A 21,928-nucleotide genomic window follows, 5' to 3' on the forward strand; every position below is an offset into this window, starting at 1 on the left:
TCATTGAAATTAAAAGATCAAAATCAACTATTTGTTTGATAGACAATTCCTTCCATTGCCATTCTGTGCCACTTTGTTTACTACTTAAATACACTAAACAGTAAAATTACAGAAAACATAGGCAATCTAAACAAAATTAAGCGCAACATTAGCGACGTAATTTCAAATGAGTTTTTCTCATTATGACGCTTTCCGATTTAGTACCAAAAGTCTCAGAACACGCCACAATTAAATAGTATACATACAACCCCACATAAACTTATTAAAACATCATTCTATGTACCTAACCAACTAATTTATGTGACAAAGTAGTCAAGTCTTTCTTTATATTTTCAAAAATAGTGTTGGTAAAAAGAAATAAAACTGGAGCATGTTGAAAAGGCACTATTGATAATATGTAAGGCATTAAAAGTACATTTGAATGCATATGTGCCCACATACACTTACTAAAGGCCTCTACAAAGCAAAGACATTTCAACAAAATGGCTTGAAATTAGGTTTTTTGTCACGAAAAGAATTATAAAGTCAATGCTTACATAAGGTTTCCTGGTCTTCTCCAGATGGTATCCATTTGTTTCCAACATGGTAAAAAACGCAAATTTCTCCACAAGAAATTGTTTTCAGGAGAAACCCTGCTGAGAGGTTATGGCAGACATGTGTTAGTTTGTATAAATCCTTTAATTATTGTAGTGACTTGCAAATTAAAGCAATTTTTCTCCCCTAAATGCCTGAACATGGCCCATTTTGCCCGATCTTCTACTTAAGAGAGCCACATTTTGCTCATTTTTTAAGAAAATTTGTCAGGATTTTTTCTACATGTAGGCCAATACCTTTGTAATCAATGTTTATACACAGTTGTTTCAAATTGGACTTTGATTTTTTTTATTTTTTCCAATTTACTTACCCAATGTAAGTTCACTCTAAAATACATAACGCTGCTCAAATGGTATTACGCTGCTCACAAGGTATCGGGTTTCCTGGGGTGACCATATTCATCAACGCCGCAAATGCGCTTGATAATTTTGATATTCCGAAACAAGGAAATGGTATATCCCGGGTTAGGGTTTGTTTTCTTCCGCATCAGTTTTGTACCTCCATATTGACACGTATTTTCCGCTTATTGACTTTAATTACATTAAACTTGAGACTCTATCATATCAAAATGGGCCGTGCTCTGTAACAAAAGGGGGTTTATGCATGAGCGTATAGTGTCGTCTCAGATAAGACTGTTCAGTCTAATCAGGGACGACACTTTTCACTTTAATTTCAACCTTGTAACCACCAGATATACTCTAATAAGCATAGATGAAACATGTTTCTTATTTTAACCTACAATTACTATGCCAATAAGTTTTGTGGCTTAACCTTTTTGCGATTTAAAACTTAAAAATAATCGCGTTTGTCGAAAAGGACGTATACGTTTAGAAAGCCTACTTTCGGTTTTAAAAGCGGTACCGTTTGAAAAATAATTAATTCTTTGCTAACTAGGCTGTATATTTAATTGTATCTATGCCAATTAGAATATATATGGTGGTAACAATCTAGAAATCCGTCTTTTTTGCGATTTAAAACTAACAAATAATCGCGTTTGTCGAAATGGATGTATACATATAGAAATCCTACTTTCGGTTTTAACCGTTTGAAAAATAATAAATTTCTTGCTAACTACGCTATAGATTTAATGACAATTTTGCACACTTTCAAACTGCATCTATATGTATTGATTAACATGTATTTCATTTCAGGATCAGAGCAAAGTGTGTGGCTTTAATATATATAAAAACCAAATAAAATTTGGTTTTAGGAACTGGTTTAAATATTTTACATATGTGTCTACGCAACAACACATTTCGACCGTAATGTGTATATTTTTTTCTTCAATGAAGATTTTGGAGGTGTTTACGGAATTTAAGTAAAACAAAACTGATAGACTAAGTTATATTGTAACAGTGTATCTTCATCAGGAAAATAATCCCTTCACTATTTAGTGTCAGCGAAATGCGCTATGAAATTTCACAACTTGTATCGCCTCAAAATGGACAACAGTCTTGTTACCATTTTAAGCCTTCTCTCTCTAATGTACATGAATTGTTTCTGTTTGGAAAGTTATAAATGCGGACCATCTCTTTTGTGTCGATGTGTTGAAAGGGATGTGCACAAAGTATATATGGACTGCGAAGCAAAGCATATTGAGGCAATTTCAGATGTTTGCTCCAGCCTAAACAATTCGACATTTAAAACTGTGTCGTTAAAGGTTGGTCGTAATAATATCGGGAAATTAATGAATACAGATTTCGAAGGATGCGAAGGTCTTACGGAACTTGATCTAAAATTCAATCAAATATCGTATATTGAAGAAGAGACATTTCGAAAACTTGACAACTTACGTGTGTTAGATCTGTCTGTCAATAAATTTGGAGTATACAGACACGATTGGAATGCCACTATTTTGCCACCAAGCTTGCATGAATTATATCTCAGAAGTGAAAACGCAGAAAATGATCAGACGTATCCGAACATTTCACATTTACAGAAGTTAAGCAAGTTGGAATTGAGTGGACTGCGAGGTTGCGATTTACCTGCCTTTTTCAATACAATGCAAATATCATACCTTTCGATGTCTGGTTTAAACCCGTATGGAACGTGCAATCTTGAAAATGTAACAGACACCACATTTACATCAATACACTCTGTTAACACTCTCAATATTTCAGGCTGCCGAATACAGACTATTTCTGCGAATGCTTTTACACATCTTACTCAATTAGAAGTGTTGGATTTATCATACAACCGGTACTTAGGCTTTGATTCTATGGAGAACTTGACTTACAGTCTTCAGTTCACAAACATTCGTTATCTAAATGTTTCGCACTTGTACAACACCTTTGGACTCGGTGTTCAGGTGTACATGCAAGACTTGTGCTACCTGTGGAACACAACGCTTTATGAAATAGATCTATCCGGTAACAGAATAGAGGAGTTCGAAACGAATGCAGCTATTCTTACACCAACGTCGTTGAATAATATATATATTGACTACAATAAATTTACGTTTGACCCATATCTCCTGCAGGTCGGATGCCTCGTTAATCTCGTTACATTCTCCGGAAAATATTTGAATTTCGCATATAACCCCTTCGCATTTATACCACAAATGGGTAGTTACAGAAGACAACAAGTTAGGACGATTCCAAACACTCACTGCCCATACTTGACAGAGGAAATCCTGCGAAAATTAGCGAATAGAACAGGCTGTTATTATATTCCCGATAATTTTACAGCTTTAAGCATATCATCAATACAGTTTCCTAAAACACTCAATAATTTAATATTTCATGACTGCAATTATATTTACGATCTGAATATAGCATTTGAAATCCGTCCAGCTGAAAACACAATGCATTACTTAGACTTTTCGGGAAATGTTTTCAAAACAATTACTGGTACATTTTCGGGTCTGAAGGAACTTTACACATTTAATCTTTCGCGCTGCTACATAAGTTTTATTAGTGAGCATTCCCTCAATTATTCCTCCCTCCGTGTTTTGCGATTGGGTAAAAATGATCTTGGAAATCAACTTTCATCCGTCAAGAAAGCAAACATATTTAATTATTTGATTCGTTTGGAATTTCTTGACCTTTCTGCTAATGGGCTGACTGCATTAATAACGTCAACATTTTCGCCCTTAGCTAGTTTGTTAAAACTCGATATCAGCCAAAACAACATAGAAACGTTTGACATTATGATCACCTCGTTAACACACGTTTTACATCTTAATTTGGCTGTTAACTCAATAAGCACATTACCTATGGCTGTTGTGCATCAGTTAGAAAGTACCGCTGCAAATCTGTCTGAATCTTTTACCATAGACATGAACGAAAATTCAATCGCCTATACATGCAACAACAAAGAATTTTTAGATTGGATTAACGAACACCATAATAATATGATTGGTTTTCCGAACTACCGTTTCAGAACATCAAATGGTAGTTACTTGAATTCAAAGACATTTGTAAATGACATTAGTAATATGGATTCTAGGTGTCGGTCATACACACTTGTCATAGTTTTGTCTGTGTTGGGGGTTTCTGTTTTACTTGCAATTATAATTGGTGGCATCGTGTATAGACATCGATGGAAAATTCGATATTTCATGTTTTTGTCGAAGAAACAGTTCTTTGGCTACCGACGCCTGCCCGATGATACGCTGCTGGAAAACTATAAGTACGACGCATTTATATCTTTCTCTGATGATGATATCAAATTTATTGTGAATGAATTTATTCCACGCTTAGAGACCGATGGCGTGTCTCTTTGCATTCATCATCGGGATTTCCTTCCAGGCAACTCGATTTCGGGCAACATTATACGCGCCATCCAAAGCAGCAGAAAGACCATCGTCATCTTGTCAGAAGCGTTTTTAAGGAGCACGTGGTGCATGTATGAATTCAACATGGCGAGGATGGAGAGTTTATACTCGAGAGAGGATCAGGTGTTTCTAGTGTTTGTTATGCTTGAAAATGTGTCACATAACAAGATGCAATTGGAAATGCTTCGATGGATTCAGGAAAAAAGCTATATTGAATATACAAACGATGAAGAAGGACAAAGAATGTTCTGGGAGCGACTCAAGTTGCTGATTCAATAATTGTGTCTTGTAATAGTAAATTGTTATTTATGGTTTAGTGAAATGTTTAACAATAACCATTTCGTTTAAGAAATTAGAATAATGAGGCAAACTACTGTAACACGAAATTTAATTTTTGTATTAAATAGCTTGCTTTAGGACAGTATTTCGTTTAACGTCAATATTAATGTCTTAAAAAGATACAAATATGTATTTCATGTACGACGGCAAATTTTTATTTAATTATGTTATTTCTTTTTTTTTTGTTTATCCGAAAGGGAACTCTCATAAATACTATATGTTATTGTTGTATTTATTATTTAATCATGATTTACATGATGTTCATCAAAGAAATAAACTCTTTATGCCTTTAGGTATTTTCTCTGTATCCTTCTTACCTGTAACAGTATGTAATGTTAATGAGAATCTATCATTATTCTTGAATGTTTAAAAAACTTGGAAATTTATTCAAACTTTTAAACACCATTACATGTACATTATAATGTGATGTCAATTTACGCTACAAAATGCACGCATAGAATAACTGCATTTTTTTTTAATTTGTGAAGACTGATATGTTTCTGATGCATATATGATGGTATAAAACATTTGTTTAGCATGTGTTTTAAATCTTAAGTTATATTTTAAAACAACAACTGTAAAGAATGAATCTGCTATAAAACATACCAGATGCTTCATTATCTTTAACGCATAACATATCATGCATACGTACATACATTAAAAAACCTGCAGAGCTGTTACAGAGGGTACAAATATTTCAACACATTTTCCTGTTAACTGTCCAATATTCAGCAACTTTCTTACCAACACATTTATTTCATAGGCACTGCGCATGCCATTAATTGCATTGAAATTGCATTTTCATGATATCGTTTAGTAACCGTTTGAGCGTTTGCTAGCCGTTTGCTAAAACGTTTTTAGGTTCACTGCCGTGTTCACCAGAGGTGGGGGATACACATTGTCCCGCTCGCGCTCCGTCCGTCAGTCAGTCGACCCTGAACAAGTTGCACAATTTCCCACTTGGGTATTGTTTATGTTGCGTTGCATTGTGTTAAATATTATTAGTAAGACTCCGTGTCTTAACAGTTACACGGATTTATAAACTTTTAGACAACTTGCATAATACTTACTTGAATGAAACCAAACATGAACAGTAAATACGGGTCATATTTTGTGTTTTATTTAAATGTATAGAAATTCTGGATGATACTTGGTCATTAAAACTTAATATGTGATACTCTTTTTTTTCATACTGCAAATGTCTTAAATGATGTTGGTATAAATCTGGGTCAAATCCTTTGTACACATGGACGAACTTGTTTACAAAATGTCCCTTCATACGTACATATGTATATACAATACAGTATATTAAATAATTAACGATTAATTGAAACAGTGTATTGGCTAAAAGGGATATCGACGGTATCTACAAATATCCTATGAAATCATCTGAGTGCATAATTATCTAAGAACGATAATATCATGATTGTATTGTGGAGACAAATACACCGTCAAGTATACGCGTCCATAAAATTGCTGTTATAATCTGCTCCAAGCTATCTTGCAGCCAGTGGTCTACATTTGGATCCAATTGGATCATGCACAATAAACTCATATACAATTTTGTTGTGTTTTCCCGCTCTCACACAAATTGTAGCATGCAAGAAGTAAATCACTGAATTAAATAAAGCAGCGCATTCCAGTATAACATCATACTTTGCGACAGCATTTGTCTCGAAAGAAACGTTCATGTTCGACAATGCTAGTCACCACCGTCCAGATTTAAGCCAGCACAAAACTACTACAAAAAAACAGGTTGATATATTATTACATGAATTTCCCGAAAACTTTCGACAAGGTCCCTTACCAGCGGCTGTATTTAAATACATGAATACTTAATTAAAAAATAGCATCAGCTCAGCAAAGACACGTTTGTCAACGTTTTCGTAACTCGACTACTATCAGGTAATATTCAAAGTGCTGATGAAGGCTAAATCAAGTGGTTAAGTTGGGGAAAAAAAAACATGCATCGATGAAAACCGATATGAACAGATCAGGGTAGAATGGTACATCATTTTAAGCAAACCCTATGAGTAAACAAACAATTATTCAAATATGTATACGCCTCATATTTGTCCGTTTAAAGGATATTTGGAGCATACAAACATTACTTTCTGCGGAATCATTGCTATCTCCTCACTCATCGGGTTGAACAGTCTCATACGCTTAAAGCTGCTGTTAAAGCTTCTGTTAAACGTGTTAAAGTAGCAATAGTAGCAAAAGAGGCAAAATATAACTATCAAATCAAGCGATAAAAGTAACCTGTGCTAATCTGACAGTGGTGACAACCATTATTTTCTTGTTTCTAAATTAATCTTTAAGAGGAATCTTCCCGGCATTTGCTGTTTCCAGCCTTTGAATGCAATTCTATTCCTAATCGGTGTGTTTTTATGTTTTGTGTCCGGGTTGTGATTGGTGTGAATTAAAGGGGCCTTTTCACAGATTTTGGCATATTTTGAAGTTTGTCATTAAATGCTTTATATTGATAAATGTTAACATTGGATCTTAAAAGCTCCAGTAAAAAATCAAGAATAAAATTTAAAAAAAGGAAAAAAAGTAGCCGGTACCAGGGCTCGAACCAGTGACCCCCGGAGTCCTGGAGTTAGTCTGAAGTAAAAACGCATTAGCCCTCTCGGCTATTCCGCCGGGTATACACAGGTTAAGTATTTTATACCTTATATAAGCAATCTTCGTAGTTTCGTAAATTTAAACGACAACGGCAGAACTCTCCGAATTATTCAATCGTTTCGCATTGCAACGCTTTATAATTTTTAGGTTTTCAAATCGTCAAAAGATACATAATGGCTATATTGGACTTTGGTAAATGTTCAGTAATACTGTTTTCTCACAAATATCATAACTAAAACGAAAATTTGCGAATCTGAAACAACTTTTTTCAATTTTGTCAATTTACCAAACCGTGAAAAGATCCCTTTAAGAGTAAATAGTTCATTACTATGCGTTAAATTTAAGACCCTGAAGTTTTGATTACATTTTCAATAATGCGCGCTTACTATATCAAGGTTCAATTGGAAATATTGTTAATTTTAATTGTTGATGATAAAACTGTATGCCGTTTATTGAAGCAGAATACATGATGAGTATTTACATTCCGCTATCCCATAAACGTTAATTCGGGATATTACAAAGAGGTTGTTAATGTTCAAACACGGAAATCTATACCTGGTATGTGTTGAAGCTCATGCATGTACCTTAGCATATTAACAAGCATTGCTCCAAATGTCTTTAAGAACTCTTACAATTGCACAGTTTTTATTGAGCGTAAGAGCTTATCTTCAACACTTATGAAAATTGAAGGACTTAAATACTTGTTCGTAGTTTCATTTCATCGTTCCTCAAAAAGTTGTAACTCTGTTGCTCTGGTCTCTTTCCTACCATTGAGTAATAAAATGGTAATGAAATTGAATACGTTTTAATTCCCTTTTATTATTGTTTATTTTGAGTTGCAATGCTATGAGGTTCAATTTTATTTACACTTATATGTATTATGAATATGGCTGGGCCAAGTTTGAGGTTGAGCGCTCTAAAACCGGTTAAAAGCCCCAATGCTTTGCAGTGACCGTTCCAAGGCGGTGACCCCAGCTTTATTATTATATGTGTTTATGTTGTTTTGCATTGTGCTGTTTTGTACTGTTTTTGCAATTGGTCACTTGCCTTAAATAAAGGGCCAACTAATTGTATATAATGAGAATGCAATACTGCTCCAGCAGCTAAAGTTTAACGTCTTTATATTAAATTAAACATATACTAACCATATTGTAATTAACCGTTCCAATTCTAACCATCACATAATACAACATGAAATTTGATAAACACGTAACATCAGCATACTGCACTCTGCAATAGCAAAATATAAAATAGTGTAAACTGATGTTTGCTTCATCAACAAGCTATATTTGTTGTTTCGTTTAGCGCCAACACCGATTTATTCAACATGCACGTATTTTTGATGACATGAACCTAGGCATGAACGATCAGTTGCAACCACTCATTGTAATTTATAAATGCTGCATGGATTGAACTTAAACGATAAGGATTGCAATCATTTTCTCATAAAAAGGATGTCTTCTTTTTTAAGAACGCTTCCTTGTAATGAATATCGTGTTCGTACATGTAACGCTTTATGACTTTTCAGGAACTGACAGAAATTATTGTTGTATAGAAATTCACCTTGCTATAAGAATACTTTGTAGCCTAAGTAATCGAGAAAATATTGTGTTATGTAAGTATTTACTTATGCACTCAAATAATGAACTCGAAGCATTTTACACCATTACTTAAGGTTCATTCCTGACATCCATAACGATGATCAGGATTGTGTATACAATGATGCTTTTTCTAAAACATGTTAGCAAGAAGAAATGTATTTGTCATTTAAGTTCGCCTCGAATAGTTTTTATTATATTCCTATGCTTCACATTAAAAAATGAACAATTAAATAGTGTTTGTTTTTAATTGAATTCAAACGTTCTTGTTTTTTGTAATACAAGAACTTTGAGGTAACCGTGTGTGAAAACATTTGGGTAACTTAGTGATTAATTATCAGTACAGTGTGAGTTTCGACCATTCACACAGCCGGTTTAATCAATTTAAAAAACGTGTAGGGTTGGCAGTTGAGAGGTCATCAGGAAAACCATTCAAGTGATAGGTAGGGCGCATATTTCATTCCTGCTAGAGATAGCTAACGCAATAGGTATATATCGTAGAACTATTAACTGGATCATTAACGGTTAACTGATGGTAAAACGAAAGACAAAACAAGCCATATGCACTTATGGACACCCAGATCTAAAATCAACATAAACAGGCCTGGCGTTAGGTTTTAAATTCAAAGAATTGGATATTGAACAAAAACCTTTCTTCATATTACGCCATTTGTGGAAGTCATAGTTGGTGGCGTGTCTATTACTTTACAACAGGAAAACATTAGCTTCTGCTGCTCGTTTCGAGGTGCGAGCTGGGGGTAGAATTTACCGTATGACAATACTCTGAATAACTGAATAGGCGTGTGGAATTCAATGTACATAATTACATGTACATTTTTACCCATTTCTCACAAGCAACGTTCCAATGAGGTACTCAGATCTTTCACATTCGATTTTCTTCCTTCATGACTAGGGCTTCCAGTCAAATTGCCCAAAATCTTTTTTCCTCAAAATTTAGAACATTTTAGAACATTAAGAACCGCGGGGAGTATTAAAGCCATCTGACTGGATATCAAAAAGCCTCTTCAAAAGAACATTGAAACCTTAATTGCCTTTCTTTATCGCTTTCAACCACGGGTAAAAGGTCGCCTTGGTGTAATGGATATGGTGTCCGCCTAGCGACCGGGATGTCACAGGTTCGATCCGCACTGTGGGAGCGTTCTTTAGATTTCCTCCGAAGACACCAAGAACTGGTTCTAGGCCCAGGAAACGGACTCGAGAGCGCTTATATAAGCCGTAAGCTTTCGATGCAATCGAGCTAAAATAAATAGGTTTAAACTTACCACGGGTGAGAAAAGGTCAGCAGACGTACACATCTGAAAAACAAAAAGAAAAGTCTCCAAGTGTATGTATCCCGGAAATGCAATCTTTTGGAGAAAAAAAACATACCAATTTTCTGGTACAAATGAAGAAGATGTATAATTCTTTCAAAATCAAACATCGTATTAACCATTATCATTTAAAAACAGATATTATTGGTTGTTATAATGGACCAGCGTTGTTCGTACCGAGGGATTAGTGGGGTTTTCTGAACTCGAGCGAATTCCGGGATCAGTCTATTCATGAAACATTTCGTTTGGTGTCCGTTTCTATTTGTGTAAGCATTTTCAACATATCAACGACTTGTTTTCAAATCAGTAACGATCGAGGTATTGTTCGCTGTTTAATATGAATCGCTGTCCGTTCTTATATTTAACATTAACCGTTATCCCCTCAAACGATTACTGTAAATTGATTATTCAAATAGTATTTTAAATTAATGTTTTTTTCATTGGTATTTAATTAATTAAAATGATATAATGAAGTAAACACGGAATATTTACCGAGGGATCCGAAGTTGCAGGTAAAATGAAGGTATAATGATATGTACTTAACTTTGTGTTCCACTTTACGTTAAGTTTACATGATTTTAGACTTTTGATGAACACGCCAAATGAAATGCTTAAATCTTCCACTGGACCTGATACCTAAAGCCATATTCATATATGTATATTCAATACTATTTTTGAAATCGACGGAGTTAGTTTAATCTGATTAACTATTGGAGCGCTTTAAGCTATTCTCTTCACAAACAAATTAAAGCATGGACAATGGAAAGTTCGTGCAGACTGATTAGGGCTGATGAGACAACCTGAACTTTATCCCTGGTGATACCGTATGTGCACTTAGACATTATTACATATTTTATGCAAGAAGACGATAAAACAATCACTCAGAAAGATCAAAGCGCAAAGCATATATACGCCATCAAGTGTAAGTAGGAAAGCGGTAAAATATTGGACAGTTTTCAGGAAAATGTTTTATATTATTAGTACCCTCAAATGCAGCATTGCATTCTTTTCATTAAGGTACATATGCATTTCATGTACTCGTTCAAGACATTGAGACATGTGTATGTTGTAGCATTTGTTTTCTTTACAATGTTTTCTTTAAAAAAGAATTTATAACATGTATATATGTTGAAAAAAATAATAAGACTATCATATAAAGCATTTGTCACATCTTAAATAAAACATACATTTAGTTGATTCATGCCTTGTGAAGCATCCGTGATCGTAGTGTGACATTTTAAAACAACCTTAACGCAGTCGGGTTTCAAAGTTTGATAAGCCCAGGATCTTTTAGACCATCCTAGTATACTGATGGTCGTTTAGGTTCGATACCGATACATTTACATAAGAATTAGAGAAAATGCCACACCCGCCTAAAGAGGGTATTTATACTTTGAGCAACAGATAAAGAAGATAAAAAAACAACCATAATATTTATAATTTGTCATATTTCTCATATAAGTAAACACAAATAAACATAAGAACTTACAGAAATGATTAAACAAGTAATACATATATATGAAACACCTAGGCTATCGAGCATGAAATAAATATATACACAAGTGTATGTTTCTCTTATCAAATGTCATTATAACTAAGAAGTAATGCTGTCCTAAAACACAATATTTCATATAAGGTTTAATTTTGTTTTTCAATAGCATGTGTAATTACTTATTAATTTATTTTTTATATTGCGAAATTTAAACATTTTGCGAAGTCATGCATGATATCTATTACAAGACACAATTATTGAATAAGCCACTTGAGTCGTTCCCAGAACATTATTTTCCCTTCTTCATCGTTTGTATATTCAATGTAACTGTTTTCCTGAATCCATCGAAGCATTTCCAATGGCATCTTGTTATGTGATACATTATCAAGCATAACAATAATAAGGCACACCTGATCCTCTCTCGAGTATATACTCTCCATCCTCGCCATGTTGAATTCATACATGCACCATTTGCTCCTTAAAAACGCTTCTGAAAGGAGGACGATGGTCTTTTGCTGCTCTGGATGGCATGGATAATGTTGTCCGAAATTGCGTTGCCTGGAAGGAAATCCCGTTGATGAATACAAAGAGACGCATCATTGGGTTCTAAGCGTGAAATAATCTCGTTCAAGATATATTTGATGTCTTCATCTGAGAAGGATATAAATGCGTCGTACTTATAGTTTTCCAGCAGCGTATCATCAGGGCAGTCGTCGGTAGCCAAAGAAGTGTTTCTTTGACAAAAACATGAAATATCGTATTTTCCATCGATGTCTATACACAATGCCACCAATTATAATGGCAAGTAACACAGAAACCCCCAAAACGGACAAAACTATGACTAGTGTGTATGACCAACACCTAGAGTCCATATGGTTTATGTAATTTACAAATGTCTTTGAATTCAAGTAACTACCGTTTGATGTTCTGAAACGATGGTTCGGAAAGCCAATGAAATTATTTCGGTGTACGTTAATCCATTCTAAAAATGCCTTGTGAATGCATGTATAGGCGATTGAATTTTCGTTCAAGACTATCGTAAAAGATTTGGATAGATTTGCAGCGTTACTTTCTAACTGTTGCACAAAATCCATAGGTAATGTGCTTATTGCGTTAACGGACAAATTAAGATGTAAAAGGTTTGTTAAAGAGGATGTCATAAGTTTCTATGTTGTTTTGGCTGATATCGAGTTTTGTCAAATAAGATAATGGAGAAAATGTTGACGTTATTAATACTGTTAACCCATTAGCAGAAAGATCAAGAAATTCCAAATGAATCAGATCAATAAATATGTTAGCCTTCTCAGCGTATGAAAGCTGATTTCCGAGATAATTCTTACTCAATCGCAAAACACGAAGAGATGTATAGTTAAGGGCATTCTGACGAATAAAACTTATGAAACAGCGCGAAAAATTAAGTGTTTGAAGGACGTCTAAACCGGAAAGTGTACCAGTAACTGTTTGAAACACATTACCCGACAAGTCCAAGTAATATATTGTGTTCTCACCTGGACGGAAATAAAATGCTATATTGAGATCGTAAATATAATTGCAGTCATGAACTATTAAATAGTGAGTGTTCTAGTAAAATGTTGCGATGGAATGCTAAGAGTTGTAAAATTATCAGGTATATAATAACAGCCTGTTCTGTTCGTTAATGTTCGCAGTTTGTCCTCCGGCAGGTGTGGGCAGTGAGTTTTAGGGTTCCTCCTTACTTCGCCATTTTTATAACTAGCCATCTGCAGTATATATGTTAAGGGATTATCCGAGAAATTTACATATTTTGATGAGAATGTAACGAGATTCACGAGACAACCAATCTGCAGAAGAAAAGACCCAAACGTAAATTTATCGTTGTCGGCAATTATCCTATTTAACGACGTTGGTGAAAGAATAATTGTGTTCGTTTCGAACCACTCTATTCGGTTGCCAGATAGATCTATTTCATAAAGCGTTGTGTTCCACAGGTAGCAAAAGTCTTGCATGTACATCTCAACACCGAGTCTAATTGTATTGTACAAGTGCGAAACATTTAGATAACGAATGTTTGTGAACTGAAGACTGTATGTAAAGTTTTCCATGAAATCAAAGCCTAAGTACCGGTTGTATGATAAATCCAACACTTCTAATTGAGTAAGATGTGTAAAAGCTAGAGCTGCAACGATTCACCAACAGCTCGATTCGATTCGATTTCGATTTCAGACACTCCGATACCGATTTTTTCGATTCGATTCATCTTTAACCCTAGTTTTATCATATATTCACTCTTATGCCTCAAAATTAACATTTCTGTTCAAATGTGATTTCAATAAAACACATAAAAAAGAAAAGCAAATTAGGAATTTTAATATAAAAACTTCTGACTAGAAGATTGTGTTAATTACACAATAATATAAAAAATAAATAAATAATCATAAGAACGTATCTGGAATCAGTTGAATGGTAGTACTATCACATAATACTTTTACCCAAAACCGCAATAAGCATGTCTTCCATTGTGACATGACAGCATCACCTGTTACCTGTAGGACAAATCACATTCTCTGATAAACTTAACAAAATTCCAACAGAAATAGAACTACTTTCTTGGCTCGCGACTTCAGTAGTTGCACTTGTGCGACCTCTTTGTCTTGCTAAATCAACGTTATGTTTTTGTTTGACATGTTGCATTAGATTAGTGGTTAAGCCGGACTTTGCGTACGCCACATCCGTGAAGTACAGTTTACACTTTGCTTTATCGGTAGGGCTACACAACCCAAAATACTGCCACACTTTTGATTTTAGCGACTTAGGCGCATCTGATAATTTCAATTTGTCGGAAACAACTTGTTCAGCCATTTTGACGCATTTTCCGAAAGTAGACTGTAACGCGTTTATTGATTGGATGACTAAAGTAATAAGCAACCAATCGCGCGGGTCGTAATTACAGGTAAACATAAAACCTTCACCTTCCCGTATCAATAGTCAGAATACAGCGTTCTTTACGTATTTATGTATATATGTATATATGTTAAAGAATCGAATCGAATTTGGTAGGTTTGGTATCGTAATCGAATCGAAGCATTTCGAATCGATTTTCGATGAATCGGATCGAATCGTTGCAGCTCTAGTAAAAGCATTGGCAGATATAGTCTGTATTCGACAGCCTGAAATATTTAGTGTTTTAACAGAGTGCACAGATGCAAATGTTTTGTCTGTTACGTGTTCAAGATGACAAGTTCCATAAGGGTTCAATCCAGACATCGAAAGGTGTGATACTTGCATTGTAGTGAAATAGGCAGGAACGTCACACCCTCTAAGTCCACTCATTTCCAGCTTGATTAAATTATGTAAATGTGAAATGTTCGGATAAATTTGCTCATTCCCTTTGGTTTCACTACTAATATATAATTCATGCAAGCTCGGTGGCAAAACAGTTGCATTCCAATCGTGTTTGTATACACCAAAATTATTGAAGGACAGATCTAGCACACGTAAATTTTCAAGTTGTAGGAATGTTTCATCTTCAATGTGCAATATTTGATTGAATTTAAGATCAATTTCCGTTAGACTCGTGTATTCTTTGAAATCTGTGTTCTTAATTTACCGATATTATTACGACCGACTTCTAAAGACACAGTTTTAATTGTCGAATTGATAATGCTAGCACAAACATCAGGTATTGCATTAATATGCATGGCTTCGCAGTTCACATATATTGCGTGCACATCGTTTACAACACATCGACACAAAAGCAATGCTCCACATCGGTAACTCTCCAAACATAAACAAGTCAAATACAATTGACACAAAATACTAAAAATCATCAAAAAGATGTATCCCATTTTGAGACGATAATAGTTGTGACAATTCATAGCGCGTTGCACTGACATTAAATAGTGAAGCGATTACTTTCCTGTTGAAGATCCAATTACAACATTAATTAAATTTACATGTTCTTTAAACTTCCATGAACAACTCCACAAATGTACTTTAGGCTAAAACTGTGCAGAAAGAGAATTACGGTCGCAATTTCTTGCTGCATAGCAGTATGTGAAAAAGATATGTATATTGTTGAATAATCAAAAACCAGTTCCTTAATACGAGTGGTTTTTTATTTAATCACATTTAATCACATTGTCTTCCACGCATACAGTGTTATATTTCCGAGAATGTAGTAATAGTATCGTCATACATAAACACATGTAAGATTTTGCTTCTAATTAAATGTATTCAACAATTCAAAGCAACACAAACAATATCCAACAACGAGCATGCCGAAAGCATACTATGTACAATGCAATAATGTAAATGTTTCTACTACATTAACTCCACGTTCTTAACAAATATTCACACTTATCCACAATTTTTAACGTGGTCTTATAATGACAATGACTCAATTACGTCTAATACATATCTCAGCTGTTGAAACATCCGCTAATGTAATAATGCAAAGATATAGCCACAATATGAGTAACGAAGGGAGAGTCAGCGCTTGAAGAACTGTAAGTTACAACAACCACGCCGTACATGTTTTGTTCGTTACGGTTATCACTTTTCCATCTACAAAAAGTTTCATAGTTTATAGAAGAAATCTTAGATACGTGTAAACTAAAACGGTAAGGACATATTAGGTGTTAATAAAAAACTAATTTCCTTCATTTTGAAGTGTGTTGTTTTATAACACGTTTCCCATTCAACACATCATATGACAAAGCTTGAACACTGCATGACAGTGATATCATGAAAGACCAATATGAACTGCCACAGCATGTTTAATACGTTAATCTGAACATTCAAACTGTACCTAGTTTGATGGCAACATTTGTGCATCAACATTGCCAACATCAATTTACGTTCAACGTCTCTTACAATAATCCAGGAGATATGAACATACTAGAACATAAGTCAAAAGGCGCTAAATTTTCATCTTTTACAATCAAATCATAATGGATGCTGACCATCAATCGCAAATATACTTTTTTGATGAAGGCTTGATTAACTTTAGAAGTTAAAGCACCATAGTTGAAGCTGAATCAGCACAACCACTCCATGCAAGTGATCAAAGGACGTGAACCAGACGGTGTAGAACACAATTGATATTGGAACTTAATAATTTTGTCCGTGTTCCTTAACGAAATGGACAAACTGCGAACGGTTGTCAGTGTTCCTTACCGAAATGGACAAACTGCGAACGGATAATGATAAACAGAGAACCACGATCTGATTATCAACTGAGAATAAACAAGTCACCGTGGCGTAGTAGATATGGTTTCCGCCCCGCGACCTGGAGGTCACGGGTTCGATCCTTACTGTGTTGGCTTTCTTAAGATCTCCCCTAGAGACACCAAGTACTGGGTCTAGGCCCAGGAAACGGACGCGATAGCGTTTCAAATAAGCCTTAGGCTGTATTTGCAATCGAGCTGAAATAAAAAGGTTTAAGCTAGCGGGGCTTGTATATTTTTGGCGACACGTGGTAAGCGCATTGGGAATGATTAATATAATTTCAAAAAATGTTGTTGTTGGCCTGGGGCGTAGCCCCAAGGCCATAGTAATTATACAAATTTCTGAGCCTATCCGAATTGGCTGGCTGCCAAAAACCTAATTCCCAAATCTCCGATTTACCCCTTAATTCATTCGCAATAAAAGTAGTTCTCCGCAGATCTCAATAATCCGCCATGTAAATACAGAAAACCACTATATAACATGACCGTGTCATAAATATTGTAAAAAAATAAATATTATTGAAGCAAAAATGTCTAAGCATTGGCAACGACATAGTTTTTATTGTTTGCATATTCGTGCGAGAATAAGTTCCTCACTCTAGGCCGAAAAGATACGAGTGTCTACGGAGACAGTAAGAAGAATTTTTGTCTGATACATTTTTTGAAGACATTATATTTGGTATTTATAAACATATTTTAAAATAGTGTTATTTTATATTGCGTTAACGAGACATTCAAGAAAAAAGAAAAAGAGAAAAACAACAACAAATATTCATGATCATTATCGGAAATATACGAAGTTACCGGATATGGTATTTCACTGCGCAAATCGAGCGCGCAAATCGAGCGCGAAATGTTCTACGCGAGACAACGTACACAATCTGTACACCGTTCTTTATCAGGGTAAAGGCCCAGTCTCACTATGATGCCGGCGGAGCCCCGGTGTATGATCCGGGATCTACCGGGATGAACCGGGGCTCTACCGGGAAAGAATTAAAATGTTTAATACCTCCAGGATGAACCGATAGTCACCGGGAAGGACCGGCAACGACCGGCGCGTCACCGGGAACAACCGGGACGGCACCGGGAACAAACGGGACGGCACCGTAGCTCCACCGGGGCCCGTACAGTCCCCGGTAGAGCTACGGCAAAGCCCCGGTGGAGCCCCGGTGAATGCCGGTAGAGTCCCGGTATAGCTACGGTACATAAGTAAACCGGCGCTCTGCCGGGACGCAAACGGCATTCACCGGGGCTCCGCCGGGGCATTACCGGCGACGACCGGGGTGAAACCGGGGCGTTGCCGAAGCTCTGCCGGGTTCTGATGCCGGTATAGCCCCGTTGAGTGCCGGCTGTGTTACGGTATACCGGGGCTCTGCCGGCGACAACCGGGGCTATGCCGGGTTGCTGCCGGCTTTCACCGGGGCTCAACCGGGGCACTACCGACGACAACCGGGGCTCTGCCGGGACTTCACCGGGATAAACCGTAGCCAGTTCGGGTTGACCGGGACTCTTCCGGGCTGTTGACCGGCTTCAACCGGGGAGGCATCGGGGAATAGTGTGACCGCGTTAAATTTTTTCTACGAATCATCCTGGTTCTCGCCGGTCGACCGGCGTTAGCAAACCGGGATGGACCGGGGCTCTACCGGCAATAGTGAGACTTGGGCTTAAGTGGATTTTCAAAGGAAGTATGAGTGTTTTCCTGATCTGGTAATTATGTAATAGAAAGCTATTTAAGGCTATTGAATGTGATTTATTCGACGCCAACAATAACAGTTTTTGCGGCCATGTTGTTGTTGTTGTATATCTTCACCGCCTATGTAGACGAACCTCTACCAGATCTGTAGAGTTGAACAAAAGGTTATCGTTCCCACAACCAGTATCGTGTAGTTCTCCACCGTCTATGTACAGTATAGTATATACACAAATATGGTCTTTTCTTACAGTCTCTGAGCTTCTGAACTATACCGCTAGGGTTAATCCGTATAAATTCGGACAAAGGGAGAAATTCGGACAAAACATCCTAAATTCATTTTACGTCACACTAAATCTAGCCCCAGGCCTTCAGCGCCTACAGCGCTTTGATTTGTATATTGAAGACATTGACTATCCTATGACATCTTAAGTTATCCATACATTATGATAAGATATAGTCGTCATTCGTTTGTTTAGAATGTACAAGCCATAAGGCGGGAAATAAAACATATCAATATGGCGGTAATAAATTAACTCATCTCAATGCGGAAAAAATTACATCAACCCTGGAATAAAATTTCCCTGTTTCGAGGTGTCGAAATTACCAAACCTATCAGCGACATTGATTGATCTGGTGTTTCGATCCATGTTTTAATAATTACTACCGCATAGAAACATTTTTAATAACCTGTATACACACCTAAGCATTAAGAACGTAGTACAAAAGTAAACTCAAGTTTGTCTTAAATCGAGATGGAATGTTTTGTTACGGGGAAACTTAAGGCAATATATTTAGTAAGCTAAATAAATGAAATTTGGTTAGCGTTTAGAGTAGTTACAATAACAATGTATGGAAGGAAATTACGGAAATGACTCGATTAAAAAAGTCGTCTTAAGTCTATTACCAGGGTGATAAGGGTGACGAAACAAAGCTTTAGTGCTACACATGATTAGTTATCAATAAGCATCACTTATCTGCGTTACCTATAACTATTGAAAGGCGTGCAACTAAATATCCAGTGATGTATACAAATCGTGTTCAATTATAGTGTTACGAGGCAGTTCCACGCGTTTTTAAATTACAAACTAACTAATGTCCGTAACAATAATAAACTTACACGCTCATAGTGTTTCATCATATAATCAAGAATGTCCCTCACGTAAGAACAGTTTAGTCTTCGACATTTCAATATCTCGATTTCAAAACATAACATTTTCAAACATGCATATACAGCCCCAATTAATAATACTTCTTAACAGAGCAAGAACATGTGTAAAACAATTAAAATATGTGTGCCGTGCTCTGTGAAAAGGGGGTTTAATGCGAGTGCGTAAAGTGTCGTCCCAGATAAGCCTGTGCAGTCCGCATAAACTAGATCTTTGCTGAGAAGAGACGTTCTTTAAACGAAAAATATCGTAAAAGCGGAAAGTGTCGTCCCTGATAAGCTTGTGCGGACTTCACAGGCTAATCTGGGACGACACTTTACGCATTTGCATTAAAAATATCATAACAGTATTTAAAGCTGGTTTCAAGCGGTTAATCCAAAATTTATGGTATCAAAGTGATTTGAAAGTGGTCTTATATTCATCGTAAAGAAGAACTACAATTTTCGGAACCACGATTAATTAAATAGACACTCAGAATCAGTAAAATCCCTTTAAATAACAGTATTTCGTAAACTTACATCATATAGTAAAACGTCAATCTCAAGGAAAAGTTTAATGCGTTAAAAATATATTTACCCCGAATAAAAAATGTTGACAAATTAGATTATCGTAAGTGTTTAGTAAACAAAGCCGAATTATAACCTAAAAATTGATAAACAACGTGTACGCATGAAATCTGGCAAACTAAAAGTTATGCAACAATTTTTAGGCATAATTCATAAGAAATGCAGTTGACAAATTACACAAATAATATAGTATGAAACCAAACTATTGTGTGTTCTTTCAGTGTTGTTTCTAGGATATGATACAACATTTCAACATGAAAGGTTCATGGTTGTAAAGAAATGATTGGAAAGAATTGCCTTGCTTAAGAACCATAAACATGCACATCCTTAACTAAGAGTTATTGCCCTTTGGTGTGTTTGTATAATGTAACTTTTCAAGGCTTTGTCTCAGATACGCTACAAGATTTCAACATGAAACTTCATGGGTGTGAGGTATCAATGGGGAGAATTGCGATTCATAAAAACAATTACCTTACACTTAATTATTACCTATTAATAAGTTCCCTTCACTTAATGAGAATACTGTATATAAAGGGATATACACCGATTTAGTTTATTTGGCGGGGATATCAACGAATTTGCATGTTCTGACCAGTTTTCAATTTACATGTTTAGTTCAACCAAATAGTGTACATCCTTCTATGTTTTTTACCTAATATGTTTATGCAAGCTTTTATTGAAAAAGGAACACATTATTTTAGGAATTTTCATGCATGCTTTATATAGTTCTGTTTAAGTGATTAATAGCTAGAGGTGTACATTTCATAACACACTACAGGTTCATGCGATTAAGTATTCAGGACTAGTTGAGCAATGATTAATAGTTGCCAATGAAAATGATATCAGTGGTAAAGGTATTAATAAGAACTTAAAAACAATGGGTTAAGTTTTCATTTGTGTTATTGTTCACAATATAGACCAGCAGAAACCATTTCTATAACCAGCGTTATTTCAAACCAGACGCTTGTTGCTGTTTATTCACTTAAATCCTTCACTCTATCATCTAACCATAGCGACTTGAATCTTTCAGTGGCTTCCAAATGTTGTCTTTCCAACGCTTCAACGAGCAAATGGTATTATTCAGAAGGAAATTTTACTCATTGGTTTACTAGCAAGCCATTGTATTCTTAAAATAGTTTCCGATCAAGGTGAAGTTATTAATTTACATCAGGGAAATGATGACGAATACATCGACTGTTTAATTGTTTAGATCGTTGACGCATAAACTGTAAAATAATTTATTGCATTGCATATAATTAAGTGGGTTTTTACAAAAATTACTTTGTACGCAATTCAATTAGTCGAAAACTGACGCATTTGTTTCGGTCACAATTTCCGATGTGATTGTGTTAGTTGCGTGGATTGATCAATCCATAAAATCAATATCAAAATTATTATAAATAAGTGAACGACTTGATATATATATAATATAACAATAATGTACTATGCACAATACTATAGATGTGTAAACGGTAATTTCACGGGGTGTTATTTGGCCTACTAAATAACTAAATAAAATCGTTGTTTGTCATTCAGCAATAA

The 21,928-nt window shown here is 35.5% G+C and overlaps 1 protein-coding gene across 1 annotated transcript; it reads left to right on the forward strand.

Moving 5' to 3' along the window:
* Positions 1-1,688: 1,688 nt before the first annotated feature.
* LOC127860218 (toll-like receptor 4) lies at positions 1,689-5,843 on the forward strand. Its single transcript, XM_052398136.1, has one exon. The coding sequence runs from the start codon at positions 2,006-2,008 to the stop codon at positions 4,646-4,648; it is 2,643 nt and encodes an 880-aa protein (XP_052254096.1). The 5' UTR covers positions 1,689-2,005; the 3' UTR covers positions 4,649-5,843.
* The last annotated feature ends 16,085 nt before the right edge of the window (positions 5,844-21,928 follow it).

The sequence above is a fragment of the Dreissena polymorpha genome, chromosome 15 (assembly GCF_020536995.1).
Source record: "Dreissena polymorpha isolate Duluth1 chromosome 15, UMN_Dpol_1.0, whole genome shotgun sequence".
NCBI classification, from domain to species: Eukaryota; Metazoa; Mollusca; class Bivalvia; order Myida; family Dreissenidae; genus Dreissena; species Dreissena polymorpha.

Coding starts and splice junctions, on each gene's coding strand:
- LOC127860218 (XM_052398136.1), top strand. CDS start 2,006: ATGAAATTTCACAACTTGTATCGCCTCAAAATGGACAACAGTCTTGTT.